Source organism: Rhineura floridana, chromosome 1 (genome assembly GCF_030035675.1).
Source record: "Rhineura floridana isolate rRhiFlo1 chromosome 1, rRhiFlo1.hap2, whole genome shotgun sequence".
NCBI lineage: Eukaryota > Metazoa > Chordata > Lepidosauria > Squamata > Rhineuridae > Rhineura > Rhineura floridana.
The window spans coordinates 270,634,693-270,661,399 of NC_084480.1; the positions used below are offsets into that span (position 1 = coordinate 270,634,693).

At 42.0% G+C, this 26,707-nt stretch overlaps 1 protein-coding gene across 2 annotated transcripts; it reads left to right on the top strand.

Annotated features, from left to right (window-relative positions):
* The first annotated feature begins 692 nt into the window (after positions 1-692).
* Positions 693-25,666, top strand: TERF1 (telomeric repeat binding factor 1). Of its 2 annotated transcripts, none has more exons than XM_061601313.1 (9): positions 693-1,069; positions 3,420-3,515; positions 9,861-9,991; positions 10,240-10,326; positions 12,060-12,209; positions 12,599-12,708; positions 14,558-14,661; positions 16,917-16,990; positions 25,289-25,666. In XM_061601313.1, the coding sequence occupies exons 1-9, from the start codon at positions 832-834 to the stop codon at positions 25,445-25,447; spliced, it is 1,149 nt and encodes a 382-aa protein (XP_061457297.1). In that variant the 5' UTR covers positions 693-831; the 3' UTR covers positions 25,448-25,666. The 2 variants fall into 2 exon arrangements, with proteins under 2 accessions (XP_061457297.1, XP_061457307.1); XM_061601323.1 differs by lacking the exon at positions 693-1,069 and adding an exon at positions 1,126-1,468.
* The last annotated feature ends 1,041 nt before the right edge of the window (positions 25,667-26,707 follow it).

Below are 26,707 nucleotides of genomic sequence, written 5' to 3' on the forward strand. Positions count from 1 at the left end.
AGCAATGAGCACTGGTCCCAGTACTCGCCCTCATCCTGGTTGAGAGGAGAGACAAAGAGAAGATGTCTATTCCCCTCTCGAAAGAAAGAGAACACAGAGAAAGGCGGGAAGGAACTGCGAGCAAACATCCTGTTGCTTATCAGTCTAGCAGGAAGGGAAGAGACCGCAGGATCAAAGAGATAGGTATAGCCTCAACCAGCAAGAGGTCTAGCTCTCTAGCTAACGTTATTAATCCCATGCAGCCTCATCCCACCAAGTTGGAGTTGAACCTCATACTTTCCAACACTTCATTGGGTCTGCTCTGAGTAGGACTTAGTTGAATACAACCCAACACATGTAGTCCTGAACTCCTTGCAAGAAAGGTGGGATATGTAATAAAATGAATAAAATCTCTACGTTTTCCCACTGATCATTCAACTTGTAAGAGGTGGAGTTATACGTGCCTAATGAACAAGGGAGGCATAAAAGCACAGTGGAAGAACACTTCCGTTTATATATTATTTGGTCATAAAATAATAGGGTATCAGAGATGTCTCTTCAAGACAAAAAAAGATTTAAGAGTATGGGGAGGCTCGACCACTAGCTGCATCGTTCTCCCGCTCCGTAAGAAACGGGGATTAAATGGAGCTCGGAAGTGATAACTGTGTAGACTTCTTTTTTCTTTCTCTATGAAAGAAACATTGACAATTCGGGGAGAAGGCGTGGCCAGAATGGGGCAGATGACGTCAGGGAATGATGAACGCCACTGGGCTGTTGGACTTGCTTCGCCGTTAAACCTTAGACGGTGGGGAAGGGGGTGGAGCTTTTCCTGTGAATGCACGAGATTTGAAAATGGAAGCCGAGGCTAGTTTAACGGTTTCTAGCCCAGCTTCTTTCCCTCGACGGTCGAGTCCCGCGACGGCTGATTCGGTTGAGGGTGGTTCAGTCCGCCATGGCTCGCCGGTATCTTTCCCTGAGGTGGAGAAAGTCGCCACTGGCTGGATGCTGGATTTCGCTTGCCGCAGTCTGTGCCACCATTTTTGTGAGGGCAACTGGAGAGACTTCGAGAGTAGCCGAGACCTGGCACTGAGTGAGTGACTATAGCCGCTGTCGCGATACTTGGCAAAGAAAGCTGGTAATGCCAGAGTTGCCACCTTGTTTACAGTGCTGTCCCTTCTCTGCCACTACTAGCCCAGAGAGATATAAATGTACACATACAGAGTGAAGCGTCTGTCCTCTTCAGGCCGACAGAATCCTCGCCTGCAAATTTCTGTGCAATAATAATCGATTCCGTTACAAGAAATTCCCCAGAAGCCAGAACTCGCTGTTAAAACGCCAGGGAACAAGGACAATATATAAAAGCAAATTAGTTTGGTGGGAACGATGATAGAAAATAGCGACTGCAAAGACAGCATGAATGCTGTCTTTCTATTTTTTTTCCTCTTGCGGTATCCCTGTGTTTTAACAGCTTTCATTGTCAACCTGACAGGTACAACTTTTTTCTTCCATAGAAATATAGCAGTGATAGTATTGCTGCCGTTTCTTTTTATTTTGAAAATTGTATGTGGTGCCCTTCACAACAAAAAGCATGCAATGAAATAGATGCAACGATGCAGTAAAATTACGGTCAAAAAGCTGGTGAATAAAACTGACAGTGGTAAGACTCTCAAGAGTGTTAAAAGTGTAGCAACTCTGCCAAAAGAAGACAGTAACCTTTTCTTATTATCTAATTCATACTTTAAAGATGCGGTTATTGGACCATGTTATAAGTGCAGTCAACACATCAATGGCAGTATATAATAATACTTGAAACTTCTTGCATCCTGAAACCCTTATTTCCTTAGAGAGCAGCAAGGTCTAGCTTCTGGGGAATTTCTTGTAACAGAAAAGATTCTTTATTGTTAACCTGAGCTCAAGACACAATTTTAACTGTACCTAGGGTTTCCCCATTTTATCCTCTTAACTGTATGAAAGGTTAAACTGAGAAATAGCAACAGGACAGTTGCCACCCAGTGAGCATTGGGGCTGAGATAAGTTCTTAATTTGTGTATCCCTGCTGAAAAACACTCAGCTCATTATGGCACCCTGGTTACATTCCACCTTCCAGTAAAAAATGGAGGCACCTATAGGAGAATGCTTTGTCTTGACAATTCTTCACCTGGTAACTGCTTTAAATCCATATTCTGTTCTTACTTGTTGAACATCGCTAACAACACTTGATGGCAAAAAAAAATCATTTGGATAATGCAGCACAGACTGAACATATTGTTTTATGAAAAGTGCTGCATGGCCATGGCTTCCAATCTACATAACTATATACTGCTGTTTGGTAAGGTTGGGATCTGTAGTGGAAGGAACCCGCTAAGCTGGTCAAAACAGTATCTTTGTTAAGGTAATGGGTCTGGCCAAATACCCTGGTTACATGTCTAAAGACTTTGGCAAAAACTGATGTGTTGCCATAGGAACAACTGGCTGATGATGTTCTTTCGTATCCCCTCTCACCTTGCTAGGGCCAGGAGGTAGCCTTTGTGTTTTTAGTCTGGTCCAGAGCTGGGAAAGGACAAAGACGCTTGACTTTCTCTCTGTGCTGAATCCAAAGCTATGTCTGGGAACTCCTCTAGAAACCTAATGTGGAAGCAAGATCTGTTGGAGCATTAATACTGTGAGCCCTTCCATCTTGTGCTAAGGGTGTGTGTATTGCTCAGAGATTAGGGTGTGCGAAACAATACTTTAGGCCTCATAGCTATCTCTCTATACAATGGAGAAACCACATCTTTCTCCTCGGCTTAACCTTGGCAATTAGTGTTGCTTATTTCTGCAGATTAGTATGTTCTACCTGAGATGACATAGTTAGGTCATTAATGAACTCTAAAAATGTGGTACCAAACTTTTGAACAATTATACTTATTTGTTACTGTGTGCAGCATTGATGATTTCTGAAACAAAGTTTATTTGTTTTTGAAATTTATATTCTGCCCTTCCTTCCAAAAGGAGCCCAAAGCATATAGGATTTAGCCTCAGGCTGTCACGTTGGGGAAACTGGGTATGAATGTGACCACCGTTCAACCTGAAGGCATCCTGAAACTCAGCTATATTACTGCAGTTGTCGTGAAAATCTCCTGATCTCTGGCTCCATCTGTGGTCTGATAACTCTAAAGCGTATTATTATTTAAAAGGGAATGCATGTAAAAGTGGCACATTTCATTGGCAGATTGTGCGTTTTTGAGAAAGGCATTCGTGCAAGCCACTAAATAAAAGTTCATCCTGAATGCACCAGTCTTAAATTGATTTATTTGGAAGCTAGTGCCATTGATTTCAACACAGCTTAGTTTCAAGTAACTATGAATAAGATCACAGATAAGGTTCCTGATATTGATAACCACACAGTGGCACTGTAGGAACAAAATTCATCTACTCATGTCTGCTCTTTATTTTTTCAGCTGTTATCAAAGGGCTACGCAGAACAGAGACTCATCAAGTGAAAACAGTGTGCCTTTGTCAGCTGTTGGCATATGTTGCAGAAGGAAAATCAGTTGGTAAAATATTTTGCTGAATTTCTTTAGCTTCCATTGCAACTTTTTTGTTATATACAGTTTAATTAAATGAGGCTTATTGCTTAGTGCTAGCAGCGCACATGGTGCTTCACTGTGTGGCATAACAAAGCAACAAAAGGTCCCTGCCCTGAGGAGCTTACAGTCTAAACATTGACATGTCGACCACATCCACACCACACATTTATTCCACATTTAACAGTCGTGGCTTCCCACAAAGAATCCTGGGAAGTGTAGTTTGTGAAGGGTGCTGAGAGTTGTTAGGAGACTGAGACTTCCGGGAAGGGTGACTTAGCCTGTGCCTGCTTTTGAGACGGGCTCCTGCCTCAAAAGAAGCTTATTCAGATATATCAGTCAGTTTTTTCTTTTTTTTTTGACTGATTAAACTTCTCCCGGGTAGGGAGAAACGAAGAGATTAACCTCAAAGCCTATTTTTGTTGGGACGACCAGATCTCATTAATTTATGGGACGAGGTCCAGCCGACGAAGGTGGGACGGATTTTCAACAGCAAGCTCTATCTGTTAAAGCGAACGTTCATCTTATCTTCTAAGAGAGAACGCACTAACAGGCAAGCACCCTTCTTTCTATATTTTTCTTTTACTTGACTTAAATTGTTGCTGTTTAAAAGAGATTTGCCAGATTGATCAGTTTTTGACATCTCACTGGGGAGCCATAACTTCTCTCTGCTACGCACTAATTAATAGCTTATCTCTGTTTTTGTTGCAAAAAGCTGTCCTGGATTTGCATTCTAAAGATATACACAGAAGAGGGATTTCTATTCCAGATTTTTATTTTGAAAAATATTATACTGTTTTGAGACTACTCTCTTTTTGGTCTATTTTATTTTGACGAATCTGTTTCTTGACGATTGCCATTAATTGTTTCGATCCTGGGAACTGCATTTTGTTTACTTAACTATTGGAGAGATAAGGCTGTCTGCACTGTTTATACTGTGATGTCACCAAGTTTGGAGTATTAACCCAATTGTTGCTGAAATAAGAAGTGGTTTTCCTATATTTTTCTTTTAAAATGGCAATTAAGAAAGTGGCTGAAAATCTGGAAATAACTATGTTTCAGAAAATAATGGATGAGATTGAGATAACGAAAATTGAATTGAGTAAAATGAAGCAGGAGATTAAAGATATAAGGGTCCCTGTGAGAGAGGTGACCCTGGAAGGGGTCCCTGTGAGAGAGGAGACCCCGGAGATTGGAACAGGGGTTCCTGTGAGAGAGGAGACCCTGGAGACTGGAATAGGGGTCCCTGTGAGAGAGGAGATCCCGGAGATTGGAACCAACGTGGAACAGGAACAAGATTTGGAGTCTATGGACTTTAGAAATAAAATCTATTGTTTGGAACTCAATGTTATCTCTGAAGAAATGAATGAAGATTCTAGAGATAAAGTTATCAATGGCATGGATAATCTTCTGGACTGGAATGATGTGATGGAGCCCAATATAGAGAAAATCTATGGAATTAACTGCAGCCATGTGACAATGGAAAAACTTTTAAGAGATGACCCAGTGCATTTTGAAAAAAAGAACAGAGATATGATTTTACAGCAGTATTTCAGCAACCTATTCAGAATGGATGGCAAGAAAATAATTGGGATAGAGGTAATTCCCATCAGACTCTTACTATATGACTATGGCTTTGACAGCAAGATTATTATGGAATACTGATAATGGAAGATTGGATATTGAAATTACTGGACTTAACAAGACTACTGAAGATGGAAGATGGAAAATGGAACTAATAGAGATAATAGAACAATGGCTACTGAAATTATTGAACCTAACAGATTCTGATGTGATGGATTAATTGAAATGTTTATTTTGACTATGGTTATGACAATAAGATTATCATAATTAGTAATGAGATGGATTAATCGATATGCTTATCTGGAAAAAAAAATTGATAGATATATTTCTTAAAGAATTGAAACCTCTCTTTGACTTTTTGTGGAAAGAATGGAGTAATGTTTATGAGATTTGATGATTAAGTAAGATAACTACTGGAGGAAAGTGATTTTATAATATGACTTAAGAGACAGGATTGTTATATATTATAGACTTATAACTGATTTGATCTTTGACAAATGGGAAGTCAATATTTTACTCTTTATTTTTTACTTTTGTTTTTTTTTTCTTTTTTTCTTTTTGTTTAACTATTTTTGATTTTGTTTTTTGTCTTTGAATGTTTTATGATTTTGTCTTGTATGTTTTATGAAAATCTGAATAAAAATTATTGAAAAAAAAAAAAGAGAGTTGTTAGGAGACTGGTATTCCTATCACACAGCTCCAGTTCCCTGAATTCTCTGGGAAAAGGCGCTGATTGTTAAACCACTCTGGCCATTAGAGCTCTGTCAGGGGAATAGGAGTCTTCTAACACTCAGCACCCTTCACAAACTACCCTTCCCAGGATTCTTTGGGGGAAGACATGGCTGTTTAATGTGGAATAAATGTTTGGTGTAGATGTGGCCGTGGTTGAAAAGGGAGAAGCTCAAATAAGAAAGAACAAACGTGAATGGGGTCTAATAATTCTGTTTGGTCTTGATAGACACCTCTTATTTGTGACCCTTTGTACAAAGTGTAGGTCAAGGTGAAGGTTAAGAACAAGAAGAGACTCTTGTTGCTGTTGACCATGCCCAAATTTTGGCACAGACTTAGAGAAGGACTCTGCTCTTCCCCTGGGATGCATTATTCTGCCTTTATGCTGGCTGTGGAGATGCTCAGGAGCAAAGAGTATGTTGTTACCATGTGCAAAATGAGAGGTTGTGCCATGAATCCTCTTGCAAAAGACTTATTTCTCCTACCTATCATGAGATGACTGGGTCAGTGACATCCTGCTCATCCACAAATGCAATTACCAGGAAGTGATTCATGCTCACTGACAAGGATCTGGCAACCATATCTGTAGAACTCTTAAATGTAGAGAGAGGTGTGAAGAACACATGGTTTCTAAAATAGTTTTGTGGCAAGGAATTGTGGGGGGGAACATCTTGCCTGTCAGTTCTCACACCTGAACTCAATTAAGTAGTAAGCAAGAACACCTGCTTATCAGCCGAGACTGGTACTTCAAGGCCACAGGCCTGGGAAGGCTGGAGACGTGTGTGACTGCTAGGCGTGACAGCTCCAGAAGATTTCATCATCAGAAAGCGCCCTGATTGGCTAATTAATTCCTGGCTGTTGCTGGACTTTTTCCCATAAGAATAGAACCAAGAGCTTAGGTTTTTGTTCCCCAGTGTTCTTTGGTGCTACCTGATGTTGGGGTTCCATCTTCCATCTGCTATCCAGGCTATATATCTCTGGGGAGACGTGGAACCGTGATGTTACTTTGCTGGTTTACCAATCTTGTGCGAGTATAGATTAGGCTAGACAGCTTTGTTGTTTTTATTTTTTATTTGAACTCTCTCTGTATTTTACCTAGCCCTTGGGGGTGTTCGGTTTAAGGAACTATTTTGCTGCTACCCTTTTTGCACTTATATTTTATTTTAATAAAGCTACCTCTTATTTACAAGTGTGTGTTCATTTCAGGGGAAAATTGGCTCTGAATCCAGCACCTTGGCCAATTAGCCACAGACTACCGTATATCTGGGTATTTCGCCTGAAGGCTCCAGGACAAGGAGTGCATCCTTGGCTCTTGTCCTTTGGAATCCTTGGCAGGTCTATTTCTGGCACTTTGGGTTTTCCTTTGGCCCAGAGTGGGTGAGCAGGTTTAAAGGGTGGTGGCAGTCTACCAACCTTGCAGGGTTGTTGTGGTTTACTCAGCCCTGGTAAGGGAGGTACAGGTTGTGTCTGGCCAGGATCAATTGCCCTGGGCTTGGCAACTGAGTCCTGGTGTGAACTGGTAGCAGTTCTTGACAAGAGGTATAAGATCTAAAACATTTTGTTTCCTTAGCAAAGAATTCAACTATTGTATTAGGCAATACATTGTTTTAGGCTATTTAAGTGCAAAGGAACCTGTGTTCCATTAGCAGTAGAACAAAAAGAGTAGAGATATTTCACAAATAATGAATAAAGGTGTCTTCAACAGTGTACTGTTCTCTGACATAACAGCCTTGTGCTATAATGCGCTGTGACAGCCGAGCATAATGAATGTTTTGGTCCTGAGGTAGCATCAGATAGCATTTTATATTGTATACGTGTTAGTCTTGGAACTTGCCAGGGACTATTAGCAGGTGCCCCTAGGCAAACACCTGAGTAGCCAAAAATGATATGCTGTCTCTACAGACTGTGTGTTGTGGCTCAGTGACCCTGTCGCCTCCCCACCTCCAGAACTGTGTTCAACCTAGAACAGAACTGAGTAGACTGCACTTCTACTAGCTCTCAATCTACTATCCCTAAAGAGGTAGAAAATGAAGGAAGTTAAGCAGCATGGCTAAAGAGAGAAAGGTGACACTGGCGGTCACTGCTTGCCTCAGTGTGATGCTCCCTCTTTGTGTCTTAAGGAGTAACAGAGATTTAACCACAGCATGGTGTAGTGGTGACATGCTGACTGCTGTCTTGGGCTTTTGTGTTCAGTAGAAATGAGGATGGGTGATAATTCTTTTACAGGAAAAATGAGTGCAAGGATAGACTGCTGCTCTTGCTTTTGAGTTCCCAGCAGTAAGTCAAGTAGTAGAAGATGGAGAGGCAAGCAACTATCTCCCAAAGTGACTAGTTGCCAGGCTGGTATTATGGTCCAAAACAGTATGCAAGCTGATATAATGTTACTGCATTCATTCATTCATTCATTCATATATATATTTATATATATCCTGCCTTTCCTCCCAGAAGGAGCTCAAGGTGGCAATGATCATGATACATTGGTCTTCAGTCAATGAGATTGAGTAGTACACAGTAGCTTCTGAGTAATGTTTATAATGAATACCTCCAATCTCAAAACACAGATGAAATTTTTTAAATTAATCCTCCATAACAATCTCAAGGCAGTAAGAAGAGGTTTTTGGCTTATGTTCCATTTTGTGCTGCTATTATTTCTTAGGGTAGTAAGAAGAATGTGCAGCTTCTTTTTTTCCCTCTGGTTCTTGAAGTCATGATGCTTTGAATCTACAGTAAATCCCAAATGCACAACTGCTTTCCTGGCTTGACAGCAGCAGTTAATTTCCACTTTGTGGTGCACGTGATTTGTACTCTTTGGTTGGGTATCTGCAGTGACAATATTCATGCCCAGAAGCAGTATTCTCTGACAATACTTCCTTGTGCAGCCTTTCCCTACAAGTGATAAAGAGCCCAAATGGGAAGACTGGATGCAAGCAATTTGCTAGAGTGGTGGGTTTAATAGAATAGCCCAAGTGGTATTCTAGCAGTTAAACTTGCACTTGGTATTATCATGGCTTTCCTTATTTATTAATTTTATATCCCACTTTTCCTCCAAGGAGCTCAAGGTGGTGTACAAACATGGTTCTCCCTCTCCCGATTTTATCTTCACAACAACTCTGTGAGCTAATGGTGAAAATGCTGTACTAAGTTACTGCCAGAGCTTGGAAAAGTTACTTTTTTGAACTACAACTCCCATCAGCCCAATCCAGTGGCCATGCTGGCTGAGGCTGATGGGAGTTGTAGTTCAAAAAAAGTAACTTTTCCAAGCTGTGGTTACTGCAAATCAGGAGTCGGACCTCTTGTGTTGGCCTGTATCTCTGGAATAACCTCCCCAATGACAAATTATGACCTTTATTTTAGAAGATCCTTAGACACATGTACAGTATTTTGGTCTGCATTTGAATAATGTAGAGCTTTTAGCAAATATTTGCTGCTGTTCTAATGTTTTAAATGCTGATGTTTTGGACTATTTTGATTTACAATTTGGAACCTTTTGTCACCGTTTATATATACAAATGCTGTTACCAAGGTGGCAGTTATAGAGCTTTGAGGATGGAATGCTCAGAGGGGCTTCATTTGCAGAAGCTAAGTAGTGGTGGTACTGTCCTCCAGGTTCAGGCCATGTGTATTTCCATTACAGCGATAGAGATGCCAGCAGCATTGACTAAAAGGGAGAACTTTTGGATTTACTCTGTGGACACATTGGCACCACATGGTTATATATATATAGCTGTTGTATATGTAACATATCCTGATATGCTAAAAATTATATATATATATATATATATATATATGTATATATATATAATCTGTGTGTATCTATAGCCCTTACAGAAGGTGCCCCTCTTGATCAGCTTGTTTTATCAACCAAAAACAGGGTACTACAGACAATAACAAAGGAAGGAGTTGATTTCCTGTATGTTGATTGGTAAATTTTAGTGTATTTTTGTGTGTTTTACTCTATGAAATATTATACTGTTTGCTCTTCTCAATTTATTTCCTCTTAAGATTCTCACTTTGAGGATGACCAAAGATCTTCACCACTGGAAATTGCTCTGTCGATTTGGACTTCATTTCTAAAAGCACAAAGCAAACAAGATAAGCTTCTTGAAGACATCAAGTGCTTAATTCAGATTCAGGTCTGTTTGTAGATGAGTGCAGCCTCATTTGATTGAATCTGCCAGGCATGTAAGTCAGAACACCACCTCTTCTAACTTCTTCACAGACTGTCACTGACCAGTCAAAGCAAGACATTCATGCCATAGGACTGAGTCTTAGGAAAGACTATTAACAAAGATTGGTCATAACATTAATTTACACAAGTAGCTTTGCTCCCATAATCAGCCTAGAATGTATTAGTTGGAAAACATCTGTATTTTTTTTGTAGGCTATAGCTGTGTTTATGGAAAAAGGATACTTTAAGGAGTCTACAAAAGTCCTAGAAAGAATATTTCCAGAATCTCTCTCAAGTGAGGTAATATTGAATTTTGTCCATTATTTGTACGCCCAGAGGCTTGATTACTCCACATAGTTTGTTCTAGACCAAATGAGCCTTCTGAGATAAAGTATCAAATCCACCTAAATGAGCAATATGCAAATTTACCAAGTTATTGTTTGTTTATTTCAGCAGGTTATATACCACTTAATGTTATCATTTCTAAGCAGTGTACAGTAAGGTTACAAAAGATGATAAAATCAGTTAAAATTAATTAGAAAAGTCAGAAATTACTTAGCTGTTTAGGAGCTTGTCTCTTTCCTGTGAAGTTTACTTATGGGGAATACTGACACTATAAGCACTAATGCCATAGTACACAGGTAGCTAATGTGTGGCCTTCTAGATATTGTTGGCCTCCCAGTGCTCATCAGCCCCAGCTCTTATCAGCCCCAGGCAGCATGGCTGATAAACAAGGATAGTGAGAATTGTAGTTCAACAACATCCAGAGGACCACAATTTTGCCCAATTGCAGATTGTACCCTTGTGAGTTTAGCCAATGTATAATCTATGCAGACACTAAAAGCTTATCCATACAGTAAAAATCTCCAGGAATTTATTGCTAGTACTGTCCTGTTAAGCCAGACTTTCACAATATAAGGTCTGCAGTCTGACTGTACGCCTCTTGTTGATTGCATCTGCCTGGGAGAATTCCAAATCCAATAGCCAATTGCTTGCAGCTATCTCTAAGGCCCACCCAAGCGTATTGGAAGTGGGAGGCCATGAGAGAAGGCCTCCATTGTTATTCCTTCCTCAGACTCAGGCAGTTTTTTCAGCATGTTGCAACCAGCCATACTACATGGCCTACCTGTGCCCAAGAGCCCTTCATTGGTATGAGCTCCTGGAAAAATAAAAGCTTTATGTGCTTTGCTGCTGAACTTGGCGAAGAAGTGAAAAGAGAATGGGCAGAAATAGAGTAGCAACATAGTGAAGAAAAGGGTGTGTGTGGAAAGTGGGAGAAAGCTGTGGGACGGGTAAAAAAATTAAGAGTGCCAAGGGGGATATATATAGATAGAAGAGCATGTTATGTGAGGGAGAGAGAGAAGGGTCAACAAACTATCTTAGAAAGAGAACACAGTTAAAAATTTCTTTTTCACAGTTAAGATAGTGACATGTGACTTGAGTCACACACTTTGCTAAACACACTTTGAACCGCAGTAGTGTCATTGGGATATTCTTGGAACTCCAGGGTATGAGTGTAGGGTTCTCACTGGTGTTTCCTGCAAAACTCCACAATGAGGCACATTTCATAGCAAGCAAAGAAACCTTTCCTCTCCCCGTCCAAGATAGGCTACCAGACTTTCCCAATCCAAGCTGCTAGTCATCGAGGACCTTAGCTAAGGAGAATCAAGTTCTGCAAGCTGAAGAAGCTAGCCACTGCTGTTTTAATGGTCTTTATATACTCCATATTCCACAAACATCTGGAAATACGGGGAGAATTATTGAAAGTTTCTCCTACACAACAAGTCTATAAAACAAAAGATTCTTCTAGATCTAAAATCCTAGAGAAAAGATGGGTAACTTGCACAACAATGATCTGACCTGTACTGGGATAATACATGGACTGAACTTTACCTGTATTGAACTTCTTGAATTTTGGCCTGTGAAAGGCAGAGCTAGTGCATTCCAGCTGTTTATAAAAGTATATGTAATTAGTAGGATGCTGTAGCTTAACTGTTAACATTTATCTTATCTTTTGAATATTTTTCATTTAGCCTTTGCGAATGAAGCTGGCTGCAATAACAAAACAGAAAGATCCGTATCATCCATTTCTCCAGTGTTTCAGTTTTAATCTTTTGACTAAGAGAATCAAATCTTACATCAGTACTTTCTTGAGTGAAGAATCTAATAATTTTCTAATGAAGGTATGTTGAAGCAAGGAAAATGCCGCCCCAGGCTCCTACTGGGAGAAAGGGCGGGATATAAACTTAATAAAATAAATATTAAATAAAATATCTGTTCACATGAATATTCACTTTATACAAAATTAAACAAAATACTAAAAAAGGCTTACATTCATTCAAAAACAAAGCAAAATATAATCCTGATTTGAAAAATTCTGATTAATGTGTAGTTTAGTTGCCACTTAAGCTGTAAATAAGTGAACTTATTAGTTACTGAAGCCTGTTCTTAAAGTTATAGTATTACCAAAAGAAAAATAAACGTTGCGGTAATGTATGTAGTATTTCAAAGAGTAATGCATTACTTTTAAGATTTTGGTAGTTTAAGATGGCATTACTGCTCTGTTTTACAGGAAGCTACAAAAGAGGTAGAAGCTAGATGTTCAGAAAAAATAATGGTTCACTTACAATGTGACAGTGTAACTGAAGCAAACAAAGAAAACTACTTAGAAACTACACAAAGGTTAGTACCACTGTAAAGTGCCTATTGAAGCATGGTTCTTGTTGCTACAGCTTTATTATAACATGGGTAGTATAGGTGCTGGTGGGGATTTACATGGATTTATTCCTGAAGATTCAGTCTCTTGTTTTTTGTGAAACAATTTCTTCCTTAACTCAAGTTTACATTTCATGTTTTTATCCCAATGAAGTCCAGCAAATAGAGACATAAGTTAGAAAATCTCATTAGCTGTCTACTGAGATGTTAGGTTTTCTATATCACATCTACATTTCACTGCATGTGTGCATGTTTATGTATACGACACAGGGAGCATATCACCCCTGTGCTTTATCGACTCCACTGGCTCCCAATTTGCTTCCGGGCCCAATTCAAAGTGCTGGTTCTGACCTTTAAAGCCCTAAATGGCCTTGGACCAATGTACCTGAGGGACTGCTTACGTCCATATGTACCTGCCCGGGATTTAAGATCATCTGCCTCTGCTCTCCTCTGTGTGCCTGGAGTGAAAGACATTAGACTGACAGGCATGCGGGAGAGAGCTTTTTCAGCTGTGGCCGCCAAGCTTTGGAACACCCTACCCCAAGAAGTCCACTCTGCTCCCTCCCTGATGGTTTTCCAGACACTTCTGAAAACTATCTTGTTCCGGAGAGCCTTTGGGAGGGACTGAAGGTGGAGCATGACACTGATTTTATGATTTTATGCCTTCTACGTTAAATTTTACCCTTGTAGTCCCCTTTAGTACGACTCCCTATATATATATGTGTGTGTGTGTGTGTATTGTATTTTAGGTATTTTAATTTTAATGTTTTTGTGATTTTATTGTTTAGAATTATGTATGTGTTTGATTTTATTTTTGTAAGCTGCCCTGAGTGCCCTATTATAGGGTAGAAGGGTGGGATAGAAATATTTTAAATAAATAAATACAACTGTATACAAAGAGACAGAACAGTACTCTGAGAGGAACTTTTTCTTGTTCAACCAATGGGTGCTGCTGTGAGTTGCAAATGGGAGGTACCTCACAGATGCACAATAGCTTTGAAAATCTGTCCTTCCTGTTCAAAAAGTACTCTATCAACCTTTTAGCCTGTATTTAGAAAATCTATCACCATATCTCCCCAAATATCAGAATTCTCTTTGGTATAAGTAAACTTCTATAAGACAATATTTATATTTCAGCTGAATTCATCATATAGAAGGGCACATGCACAATCCCACAATATGACTATGGTGCTAATGGAAGTAAATATCTGATTTTCCGATTCTGTGTTGCATATGGGTAGGAATTTTGAGTTTGAAAGCTCCATATTTTCATAGGCCCCAGCATGTCTTTGAAAGAATTTTTATCTAGCCCACTGCTGCTGCTTCCAACTTTTTCCAGTACCTTACCATCACCATCCTCAATATATTTTGAAGACTGCCTGCTACTCACTTTTCCTGCACCCATTCACCTCTAGCCTGGTCTATTTCAGGAATTTCCCATGTTGTTTCCAAGGACTCAGGTCCAACACTATGCATTCTGCATAGCTGGGAGAAATGAACAGGAAGGACAGATTTTCAAAGCTATTGATATAAAGCAAAATATTCTTTGGGCATCCACTTTATCGTTGCCTATGTTCAGGAGGCCCCAGATAATAAATCTGCAAGAGGAGTGTATTCAACCACTTATGATACCAAACTTAACTTGGTTTTGTTCTTAAATGTTGTCCTCTATCTTCTCCAAAGTAATAGCAAAGTAGTATAAACTCAGTCCAGCCAAGGAAAGCCATTGGTGGCAAAGTACAAAGGGAAAACATTTTGTGGTATGAATTCTAAAATAGTAAGGTTTGAAATGTTTGTATGTTTTGTTCCATTATAGATCATACAAACAATCTTGTTCCTTAACTAGTCGAGCATTTGTGGATCCAGGGCAACTATACTCTTCTCCAAGAATGAAAATTAGAAAAGGAAGTGCTCTTCCAAGTAAGTGTTGCAATCCTTTCTGTGTATATGAACTCCATTTTAACTTTGGTGGATAATTAAAATATTGCTGTAAAAAACACAAGAAAGCTACTTAAATACTGTATAGGATTACCTGGATCACAGCCTTAAACTATATTTAGTAACAAGCTTTTATGAGTTTATATGATTTTAAATCATGAAGAGTATGGCTAAACCAATTAATTGGATATGAAAAGATAATGGCTTGGATCCCAACATTTTGCGCCAGTGGGAATTTCCCAAGCAGGACTTCACTTGGGGGATTCTCCCACTGGCAGAAGGGATGGGAGCTACATTTTCAGTTCCCCTTTGTGCCCTCTGAAAGTCTGCTCCAAAGGGTTGGAGAGTCCCTTCTGAGGAGCTACATGGGGAAAGGAGGGGGAAACTAACAAAATAACTGCTTCTCCCTCCCTTCACCAACAGAATCCTCAGCTGGATCAAAAGCTTTTTGTGGATGGAAGTTGCCCTTGTTTTCACAGAAGGCTAGGTGGATCCATGCCACTATCTGGCATAGAAATGAACGTCTTGATCTATCACACAGAAAAGAAAACCTTGCCTTTCAACTATTCTCTAAAAATAATTTATCAAGAATCTAAAATATCTGAGTCATAAACTAGTGAACAAATCTTCAGATTTTCCATGACTATTCTTCAAGCTTGATGTTAAAGGAGGGGGGGGAGGCAAAAAGCTGTCTGGTTGATACATGGATCTGCGTTTATTTATTTATTTATTTAATTTCATTTATAAACCGCCCATAGCCAATGGCTCCCTGGGCGGTGTACAACATACAATAATACAATAAATCAACAAAAATCACTAGATATAAAATACAGATACATAATAACACTAAACAGTATTGAGATAACTAAAACATTAAAATATATAAAATGCATTAAAATGCCTGGGAGAATAGGAAGGTTTTAGCCTGGCGCCAAAAGGATAACAACGTAGGCGCCAGGCGTACCTCCTCGGGGAGACTGTTCCACAATTCAGGGGCCACCACCGAAAAGGCCCTGGATCTTGTCATTACCCTCTGAGCTTCTCGATGAGTCGGTACTCGGAGGAGGGCCTTAGATGTCGAACGAAGTGCACGGGTAGGTTCATAGCGGGAGAGGCGTTCCATCAGGTATTGCGGGCCCACACCGTGTAAGGCTTTATAGGTCAATACCAGCACCTTGAATCTGGCCCGGAAACAAATCGGCAACCAGTGCAAGCGGGCCAGAACAGGTGTAATATGCGAGGACCGATTGGTCCTCGTCAACAGTCTGGCTGCTGCGTTTTGCACTAGCTGCAGCTTCCGAACCGTCTTCAAGGGCAGCCCCACGTAGAGTGCATTACAGTAATCCAGTCTAGAGGTCACTAGAGCATGAACAACTGAGGCGAGGTCGTCAGTCTTAAAATGGATTCTGGGAGAAGATTAGGCTCTACTAGGTATTGTGCAGGTTTCAGGTTGCACCTAGGACTGCTCCAACAGTTGCTGGGACCAAGAAACATTCATTATTTAAAATAAAGGATCTGACTCCATCCTTAGGCAGAACACACAAATTCCTTGGTAGATAGAAAGCAGACGTAAAGAGAAACTAGGCAATTCTTATATTTTAAAAAGCTGGAGTTTAATTTTAGGGAGTGTATTAAGTAAATATATGCTATCTAGAAGTAGTACTCACAATACTTGGGATGTATCTACAAATCTTGCTGCTTACTGCAGCAATGACATGTAATCAGGTTTCTACTGCAGCTGTACATACTATCCTATAGAAGTAGCATAAATGTGCACACAGGCATAGAATTGTGAACATAACTGCTATTAAAAATGGAAAAAAATAATTTCATTAGGTACACAATCTCCTTTGGTTCCAGATAAAATATGCAGAAGTATTGGCTAAGAAAAGATTTTTCTTTTCTGAATCATAAAGGTTTATGAGCCATATCCATTTAAAAAAAAATTACAACAGTTCTGGTGGCTATGGGTTTTACTTGGGACCAGTTTCCATGCAATTCTGAATTTTAAATCCTACCAGGATACGAGTCCCTTTTCAAAGTGTTGCATGGAGATGTTCCACTTGTACCTACTCAAGACACCCAGGTGTTGTTGGTTTAAATGCTACAGTTCAGCTGCTAATGAAATCTTTGACTGGTTTGCAATAAATCATACTTAGCAAATTCCTGAGTATTAGGCCAGTAATAATGCACTATAGTGAAAATGTTCAAAATAATACTTTTGTTACTTGAATTAGGTAAGAAAGTGCTGCAGAACATGGAAAATGGCGAGCAAGATAGTGAATTTCGGTCAACAGGTCATAAGAGACAGGTATGAATGGGAAAGGTTCTAAAATGTGATTGATGTAAAATGAGTAAAACATAAGTAAAAACAATCTAATTTCAGTCTATCTGAGCTATATTTCATACATGCCTACTATCCTCAAACCAACAAAAATGTGTTTTCTTTGGTGATACATAATAATTAAAATTCTGCTGTTCAAACGTATTCCAGGGTTCTGGATAGTTAGATCAATTCCTGCTTCTTTCCACAAATTGCTGTGGATAGCCCCAAGCCTGATAGCATCACTAGGCAGCTGCTGAGGCCTGCCAGTGCTACCTTCTCTTCATTGCTCATTTCTCCTTCACTTTCTATTCTCCGCCTGCACTATTGCATCTGTGGCTATTGCCACCCTGATGAAGGTGGCAGAACGTTTTAAAAGTAAAATGGAATGAGGTTTCCTGTTTTCCCTATGAGTCCGGCCATCATAGCGGGTGTTAGCTCCACCTATCGTGCGAAGGCAAGAATGTCTTTGAAGTCAAGACTAGGGGCGTCAGGCCCCTCCCACTCTCCAGTTCATTCTTGCCTTCGTACGAACAAGATTGGAAAACTTACCATTGAGATCCTATCGCGTAGCATTTAGCTAAGTTGTTTTTGTATTTGTTTATTTGTTTTAACTGGGTGCGAACCCAGCATCGCTTGTGTGTCTTCCCAGTCCTTCTTTCCCTACTTTCACTTACCTCTGTTGCTTGTTAGAGGTTTTTTCCCTCAAAGACCGCGGCTGCGGTTCTCCCTGATTTGGCTTTAACATTTTATTTTCGTTCTCTCTCCTGCTTGTCTGGCGACCCCCACAGAGACCGCGGCTGCGGTGTTCTGTGTTTTTTGGCCGTTTTGAGCTTCGGGATATCGCAGCCTTTTCTCTCCCATAGCGGTTCTGCTTTTACTCAAGTCGCGCTCTGTGGAGCCCTTGAAGAGACCGTGGCTGCCGTTCTCTCCGAGGCGGGAGCCTGCGGCTCCCTCCGCAACCTTTTTTAACCTACCAGGGTTCTGCCTCACAGGCTTTTCTCGGCACGTTAGTTTCGCCGCGGCTAGCCCTGTTCCCGGCGCCGGCAGCGGCTTGCCTCCTGCTGCCTTATCCCTCACAGGCTTCTATCTGCACTTTCTTTTGGGGGGTTTTCTGGAGCCGCTAGTGCGGTTATCGGCCCCGCGGCTTCCCCTGCTAGTCTGTGCTGGACAGCCCTTCCCCCCACTTCGTCCCCAGACGGCCGCCATTGCTCCTTCTCTCTCCGCCTTTTTTTATCGTTTTTTCCCGCCCTTTTTTCCGGGCGCCATTTTTTGAATTCAAAATTCCCGCCTTTTTTGTTACCCTTTATTAACCATCGGATACCTTCCCTGCAGGCTATCTATCCGTATGTGTGTTATATACGTGCTGCAAACAGACTTACACAGGGCTGACTTGCACACAAATTTACTGTGGTGCTGCAAACAGACTTACACAGGGCTGACTTGCACACAAATTTACTGTGGCTGTAATCCTAGTGGCTGGATTATATTATCAAGGCTGGAGCTCCAATCCTAGTGGCTGGATTTTATTATGAAGGCTGAAGCTTTAATCCTAGTGGCTGGATTGTATTATCAAGGCTGGAGCTTTAATCCTAGTGGCTGAATGGTATTATCAAGGCTGGAGCTTTAATCCTAGTGGCTGGATTGTATTATCAAGGCTGGAGCTTTAATCTTAGTGGCTGACTTGTACTAAATCTGATTTATATTGGTATATCCTGCCCCCTCTGGGGCCGTGTACCACGCCTGAAACCCAGCCTACAGCACTAATCTGAGTGTGCTAAGTCTAAATACAGCCTATAACATATTAACGCTAATACCTTGGTGCATCCTGCCCCCTCTGTGGCAGTGCACTCCGCCATCTGCCAGTGTATTCTACCCCCTCCGTGGTCGTACGCTGAGCCAGTTCGGGTCTTTACATCCTGCCCCCTCCGTGGCAGTGTATTGTACCCAAGTTAATATAAGATGGCAGAACAGCCAGGCATGCCGCAATCAACCCATATGGTGCCAGATCAGCCAGGCATGCCACAAACAGCCAAGCCACAACATTCTAACACGACTAAGACCAGACACGCCAAAGCCCTGGCTAAGACAAAACATCTTTCCAGCCATAGCAAACCAAAGCGCCCACGTTACGTCTCTGTGCCAACCACCACCACAGCACCTCAGGCACACATAAGCGATATTCTCCATTCCCCTGCTGCTTTCTCTGACGAGGAAGAATTTGTTGGCTTTCCCGCTCAGTATTTGACAAACGAACCTTCCTCCGATTTACCGCCCCAAACATCTGTTCCAATAGCTCCTCAGGCACATACATCTGCCACATCCGGGCTGCAGCTGTCTCCTGATTTCCTCTCCCAACTTCAAGCCATGCTGGCATTTTTTACCCAAATGCAGTCACTACCACAAGTTCCTGCCATACCTCAACTCAACATGGAACATCGTGCGTGTCATGAAACTCACCCTTCCTGTTCACCTAACCCCTTTGATGTAGCCAGAGGCAGATGTATTGACGAAGCCTCGTATGCGGAGGAGTCAACCTTCAATGACCACGTTGAAGGAGATGACTGGAGCGACTATTCAGATCAAGAGGAGGATACATCATATCGCTTGTTTAATGCCTCAGACTATCAGCCCCTGGCACGCAGGGTAGTTAATACTCTTGGTCTCCAGACTGCGCCTTCAACTTCGTCCGCCCCAGCTATCAAAGGGGCCAAGGTCCTCAAATCCCCTGCACCTACTGAACACTACATCCCGGTGCCGGACCCAATTGCCAAATTAGCCTCTGAAGAATGGGCCCATCCACTCAAAGCTCGACGCTTCAAGAACCTGGCTGACAGACTTTACGCCCTAGCCCCAGACTTTGCCACCAAGTTAGATGTCCCTGGCATAGATGAACCAATCGCTCGCCTCGTTTCACGATCTCTTTTGCCCAGGCAAGAGGAATCCCACCTAAAAGACACTACTGAGCGACGAATAGACTTTGCCCTCCGCAAGAATCACGAGGCCACTGCCCTAGCCATGCGTGCCTCCGCTTCAGCCTCCATCTTCTCCAGAGCATCTATGATGTGGCTGGATGACCTTCTAGAGGACGCTAACCCTGATCCTGTCGCCCTCAGAAGAGCACTATTGAAATTGCGTAAGACAGCAGCTTTTGTGGCCGATGCCACTTTGGATGCCACTCAGTTAGGGGCACGAGCCATGACGGCTCAAATAGTCGCTCATCGCACCCTCTGGCTTCACCACTGGCAAGCTGATTCAGCGGCCAGATTGAATCTGTCCAGGGCTCCTTACTCCGGATCTCTACTCTTCGGCGAGGAAGCTCTAAAGGCAGTGCTGGTTGATCCAAAAGACGCCCACAAACCGGTTCTGGCCACAGTCAAGAACAGCGGCCACAGGCCCTTCAGGCGATTTCCTTCCTTCCGTTCTAACCAGCCCTTTCGAGGAAAGCGCCCAGGAGGACGAGGCCGCGACTTCAGATCCTATGATCCCAACGCATTCAGGGGCTCCTGGAACCAACGCTTCCAGGGCAGAGGTCAGTACCAAGGGCGCAGGGGCAACTCATCGTCCTCATATAAGGGAGGCCCTCGCCTACGCAAGTAGTATTAACGCCCTCCCCATAGGTGGCAGATTACTTAATTTTGGAGATCGATGGCTGCGCCTTACTACGGTCTCCTGGATCAGGGACCTTTTCAGTTATGGCTATGCCATAGAGTTCTGGGCAACCCCATCAGACAGATTCCATCCGTCCCCTTGCCCAAGGGCACCAGCCAGGCACAACATCATGCAGACAGCTATCCACCACCTCTTGGACATAGCGGCGATAGAGCCAGTTCCCACAACTGAGAGGTTGGAAGGGGTGTACTCCCTCTTATTTGCTGTCCCAAAACGAGATTTATCATGGAGGGCGGTATTGGACCTCAAGTTTGTCAACCGTTTTGTAACATATCGCAGGTTCAAAATGGACTCACTCCATTCCATTACGGAGAGTCTGCATGAAGGAGACTTCCTGGTTTCTATCGACCTTAAGGAAGCGTATCTCCATGTGCCCATTTGTATAGCTCACAGGAAGTTTCTTCGGTTTGCTTTTGGCCACCAGCACTTTCAATATAGAGTGATGCCATTCGGCCTGTCCTCTGCTCCAAGAGTGTTTACCAAGGTGCTACTCATCCTAGTGGCTTACCTCCGGACCCAAGGGGTTCATATCTACCCATATCTGGATGATCTGTTAATACGGGCCAAGTCTGAGGAGCTGGCTCATCATCACTTAATGATCACCCTCAATGTTTCGCAGGCCTACGGCTGGCTTGTCAACTTCGACAAAAGCCATCTCCAACCAACCCAACGCCTACTACATCTAGGGGCAATGTTGGACACCCTGCAGGCAATGGTCTTCTTGGCTCCAGATCGCATCACTGCCATCACAAACATCGCAAGGTCCCTGATGCAACAAACATCCGCAGACGTCATGCTTCTTGCCAGAACGCTCGGGATGTTCATTTCTACCATCCACATTGTGCCATGGGCTCGAGCACACACTCGACACCTTCAATGGACTCTGTTGCCGTTTCAACAGGACATTGCCAGCACCAACCATCGCAAAGTTCGTTTGAGCCCCGCACTGCGCCTCTCCTTCCGCTGGTGGACCAAGGTTCAACACCTCTCCAAGGGCACGTCGTTCAGAGAACCCTGCAGAACCGTTGTAACCACAGATGCCAGCCTCATCGGTTGGGGAGCCCACTGCAACTCCCAGTACGTTCAGGGGGTTTGGTCCACCGCGGACCAAACTCAAAGCATCAACTGGCTGGAGCTAAAGGCTGTCCACTTAGCTCTACGTCATTTTCAGTCTCTGTTCCCTTTGGACCATGTGCTCATTCGAACAGACAACACGTGTGTAAAATCACATTTGAACAGACAAGGGGGCACCAGGTCTCGTCCCCTGCAGGACTTAGCCTCCCTCATTTTTGTCTAGGCAGAACAACATCTACAATCCCTGAAAGCAGAACATCTCAGAGGGATTTGGAATGTGACAGCAGACTGGCTCAGCAGACAACAGGTATTTCCGGGAGAATGGAAACGTCATCCAGCCATTTTCCATCGTCTCCAATGTCGGTTTGGCGCCCTCTCAGTCGACCTGTTTGCTTCCAGTCGCAATTGCCAGCTTCCCAGGTACTTTGCCCGATACCTGGACTCAACAGCAGAAGCAGTGGATGCTCTGACAACACCGTGGCCAGACGGTCTACTGTACGCCTTTCCGCCCATACCATTGTTAGCCAAAACCTTGAGGAAGGCGCGAACCGAGAGGGCACAGCTGGTTCTGATAGCACCATTTTGGCTACGCCGACCGTGGTTTTCAGATCTTCTGGCAATGTCAATGATGGATCCTTGGACACTTCCAGTCAGGCCAGACCTTCTATCCCAGGGTCCAGTACTGCATCAGGACCCTACTTGGCTCAATCTAACAGCGTGGCGTTTGAACGGGGACATTTGAGGTCAGCTGGACTGTCTGATGCAGTGATTGATATTATTTTGGCCTCGAGAAGACCATCTACCACTCGTATTTATCAACATACCTGGGTGGCTTTCTCCAAGTGGTGTCAGTCCCACCACCATGATCCATCCCAAGCCACTGTGCATCAGGTGCTGCAATTTCTTCATAGCGGCTTTATGATGGGACTTCGACCCAACACTCTACGTCGACATGCGTCCACTCTGTCGTCCATTCTCTCAGTGTCCTTTCCTGGAGATCATATTTCCTCACATCCGTTCATCAAACGCTTTTTGAGGGGAGTCGCTCTACGCTCTCCGCCTGTTGTCCATCGGTTCCCTTCATGGAGTTTGCCGAAGGTTCTGCAGGCTTTGCAACGCCCTCCGTTTGAACCCATCAGGTCTGTGCCCCTACGTATGCTGTCCTTCAAGGTCTTGTTTCTGATCGCAATCACATCTGCCAGACGCGTTTCGGAGTTGGGCGCATTGTCTTCTGCTCGACACCTCTGCGTCTTCCATAAGGACTCTGTTGTGCTGAAGACTGATCCTTCCTTCCGTCCCAAGGTCGATTCAGTTTTTCATTGCAACCAAGGACATTGTTTTACCTTCCTTTTGCCCGAATCCTACCCATCCGCTCGAGAAGGCTTGGCGTTCGTTGGATGTTCGGAGGGCTCTCAAGACATACCTGTCTAGGACCCAAGAGATTCGAAGAACAGAGTCTCTGTTTGTATCCTTTCATCCAAGGTCTATGGGACATAAAGTATCCAATTCTACCTTATCTCGTTGGTTAAGGGCATGTATTACTTTAGCATATGAGTCCCTGAAGCTGTCAGTTCCAGCTAGTATAACTGCTCATTCTACCAGGTCAGCTGCCACTTCGGCTGCTTTTGCCACTAATGCTCCTGTTGCCGATATTTGTAGGGCTGCAGTCTGGTCTACCCCACACTCGTTTATAAGGCATTATAAAATTGATCGTTATGCCTCTGCTGATGCTTCTTTCGGCAGACGAGTGTTGCAACAGGTTCTTAATAAGGATTAACACGTGGGTGGTCCCTCCCTGTATGGGCTGCTGTGGTACATCCCGCTGTGATGGCTGGACTCATAGGGAAAATGGACCATTGGTCTCACCTGAAGGGTGATTTTCCTATGAGTACAGACATCACGACCCTCCCAGTTGGAGGATGACTATATATATTTTTAATGTGTTATATATTACTGTTACGCTATTATATTTAAATTTAAGAGTGAAGTCAAGACTTCTAGTTCTGTTATACCGCTATGTTGCAGTCATGTTACTATGCATGGTACTATTGTGTTATTTTCCTGCTGCCAGGCCAGTTGGCCTTGTTCTTGTATCTTTAGATATTTCTCCTTAGACTCGCTGCGAATGAACTGGAGAGTGGGAGGGGCCTGACGCCCCTAGTCTTGACTTCAAAGACATTCTTGCCTTCGCACAATAGGTGGAGCTAACACCCGCTGTGATGTCCGTACTCATAGGAAAATCACCCTTCAGGTGAGACCAATGGTCCATTTTCCCCAGGTTTCATAGTTCGGCTTCTCCTCCTATGCAACACAGTATACGTCAGACTTACTGCCATACAGCTCCCTAGAACATTTAATGCACACTTTTCTTTTGCCTGTGGCAAAAAGCTGAGTTCAAAATGTATGTGTATGTGCACACACATTTTAAAGCATGTTAAATCTCCTCTCAATAGTAATAGATTTTTTCTAGAAGATTCTGCATGAAAGAACACTGAACGTTCAGAAGGCTCTTGACTTTTTACAACTCTGAGTGGTTACATTGTTTGATGTTGCCATTGTTCAATTCTCCCATAGGCAAAATGAATGTAATAGCAGTAGTTTGTTTCCTACGGCAGTATTTTCAGTTAACTTGCATGTATGAAACTGTATCTTGATTTTTATAATTTTGCAGCTCAAAATATTAATTCAGAAAGTCATTTGACAGTTTGCAAGTGATTACTGTGTCCTTCTTGATTGGTAGCAGGATACTTATTTTGATCTAAAATGAGTTTTTGCCATTTAAAAATCTGGTTTAGGAAACTCAGGATGGTATTCAGTACTAATCCTACTCAGATGATGATGATGATCTTTATTTATACCCCACCCTTTTTCCAAACTGGAACTCAAGGCAGCTTCCAGATAAAAAGTACACATAATTAAGAACATACAAAAATCTGCATTTAAATATAATTAAACTATTGAAATATTAAAACCATTTAACAACATTTTAAATACTGCAAACTCAGTTTAAATATCCATGCAGATAAAACAATGACAGTACAGCACCCACTTCAAGCCCTGTCCTTAAGACCTTCAGGTCCCAAAGCCTGTAGGAAGAGAAAAGTCTTGACGTCTAGATCCATTGAAGTTAACAGACATGCCAAAGTTAGGTTCATTAATTTCAGTTGGTTTACTCTGAGTAGGAAATGGTTAAATATTATTTGTTTAATTAATTAAATTTACAATATAACCCTTTGTCATGCTACAGATGGCCATTAGACTGATAAACATTTTTTTTTTAAAAATTAGGTTTGAAACTTTAAATAATTTCTAGACAAGCTTTCCATCAAAACAGGTCTCATATCTTAGGGCAGTTTTCATTCATTGAATTTCTTGACCTTGCCAGTAGTGGGGGCAATTCCTAAAATGCTACATTTTTGCAAGATGCAATTATGCAGAAGACTTAACTCCTTCAGTCCTTCCACAACTCTTGTTAGCTAAGCTGTAGAACATTTTGAAGTGTTACACATATCTGAGCATCACAATCTGCTTTTTCTAAAGCAATGGCGTTGGGAAGAAGACCAGAAATTGAAAAATGGTGTACAGAAGTTTGGAGTAGGAAACTGGACTCAAATTCTTCAACATTATGACTTCAATCATCGAACAAATGTAATGTTAAAAGACAGATGGAGAACGATGGCGAAACTAGGCATGGTTTAAGCCAAATACTTTGTTTGTTAGCTCTTCCCTAAGTCTTCCTATTTTAATCTATCTTGTCAGGGGACACCCTTGCAGCAGAACAATGAAACCCATTTTGTATAATTATGTTTAAGAAGAAAAATCAATTCTGGCATATTTTCCTAAATAGTCTTGGGAGTGGATGAGGGATAAAATTGGGATTGTACCTGGTTATCAGCCAAATAAAATGATTTGACTTGGCTCATTCATCATCAGAATGATTTGTCTTAAATTTATTTTTTGCTCCCAAGGGCTTGGTAAGAAATTCAGACCTGTCTTCTGTACAACTGCATAAAAATTACCAGAAAGCAATTTAAAGCAGAAAATCTAAGCACACTTATTCCTAGTAGAAGGCTTGATGGAATACGTTTAGGATCTTGCTTACATACTTAAAACTGAAGGTCTTTCACCTTGTTCATAAAAAGAACATGGATGGGTTAATTGTTCAGTATATGATGTTCTGTGACCACAAATGTATGCTTCTGGCCACATGAAAAGGTTTTTAGCTCTTTCTTGCATGTAAGGATTATTGATGCATGTTTCCTACTATAACCACTATAACCCCTCCTGCCTGCTACCTTGTCCTCATGGCCTGTACATGTCTTTCATGCATTTTCTAGCTTTGGTTGAAGTTCAGTGATTGTATTTTATTCTGGTAACTGATTTCATTTGATATTTAAGAATACTACTTTTTTAACTTGAGAGCCATAAATGCAAATACCAAAGCACTCTTTGTGACTAGGCTGGTTAACTCTCTTCCCTTCTTAAATACCCACCCTTAGCCGATTGTCTGCAGAGAGCCAATAATAGCTGTGCAATATAGGGAAGGGATGCTATATTCAGAAACTTACCCCATTGACTAGATCCTGTCCCAGCAAAGCATTCAGTTCTAAAAGTTTGGTTATTTACTGTTGAGGTGCGTTGGTTCCAATAAGTCCCAGTTACTCATTTTAAAGGCTTGCAAGTAGCTGGAGGTCTGTTACATTGCATGCAGGTCATTTTATGGTATGTGAGGTGAAGCAGATGATTATCCTTCGGAAGGTGCTTTTGCATTTGTCCTGGGATATGTCTGACTTAAATCTCTAATACTTAGTTGATTTCTTGTAAGGCCTGATCACTGGCTGAAATAAATGGTTGTATTGATACTCCCACCCCTACCCTCAGTTTGGATATGCAGACCTGGAAGCAGACTGCCTTATTGTGAAAGGTACTACCTGATTAGGGCCCATAAGAGCTATGGTA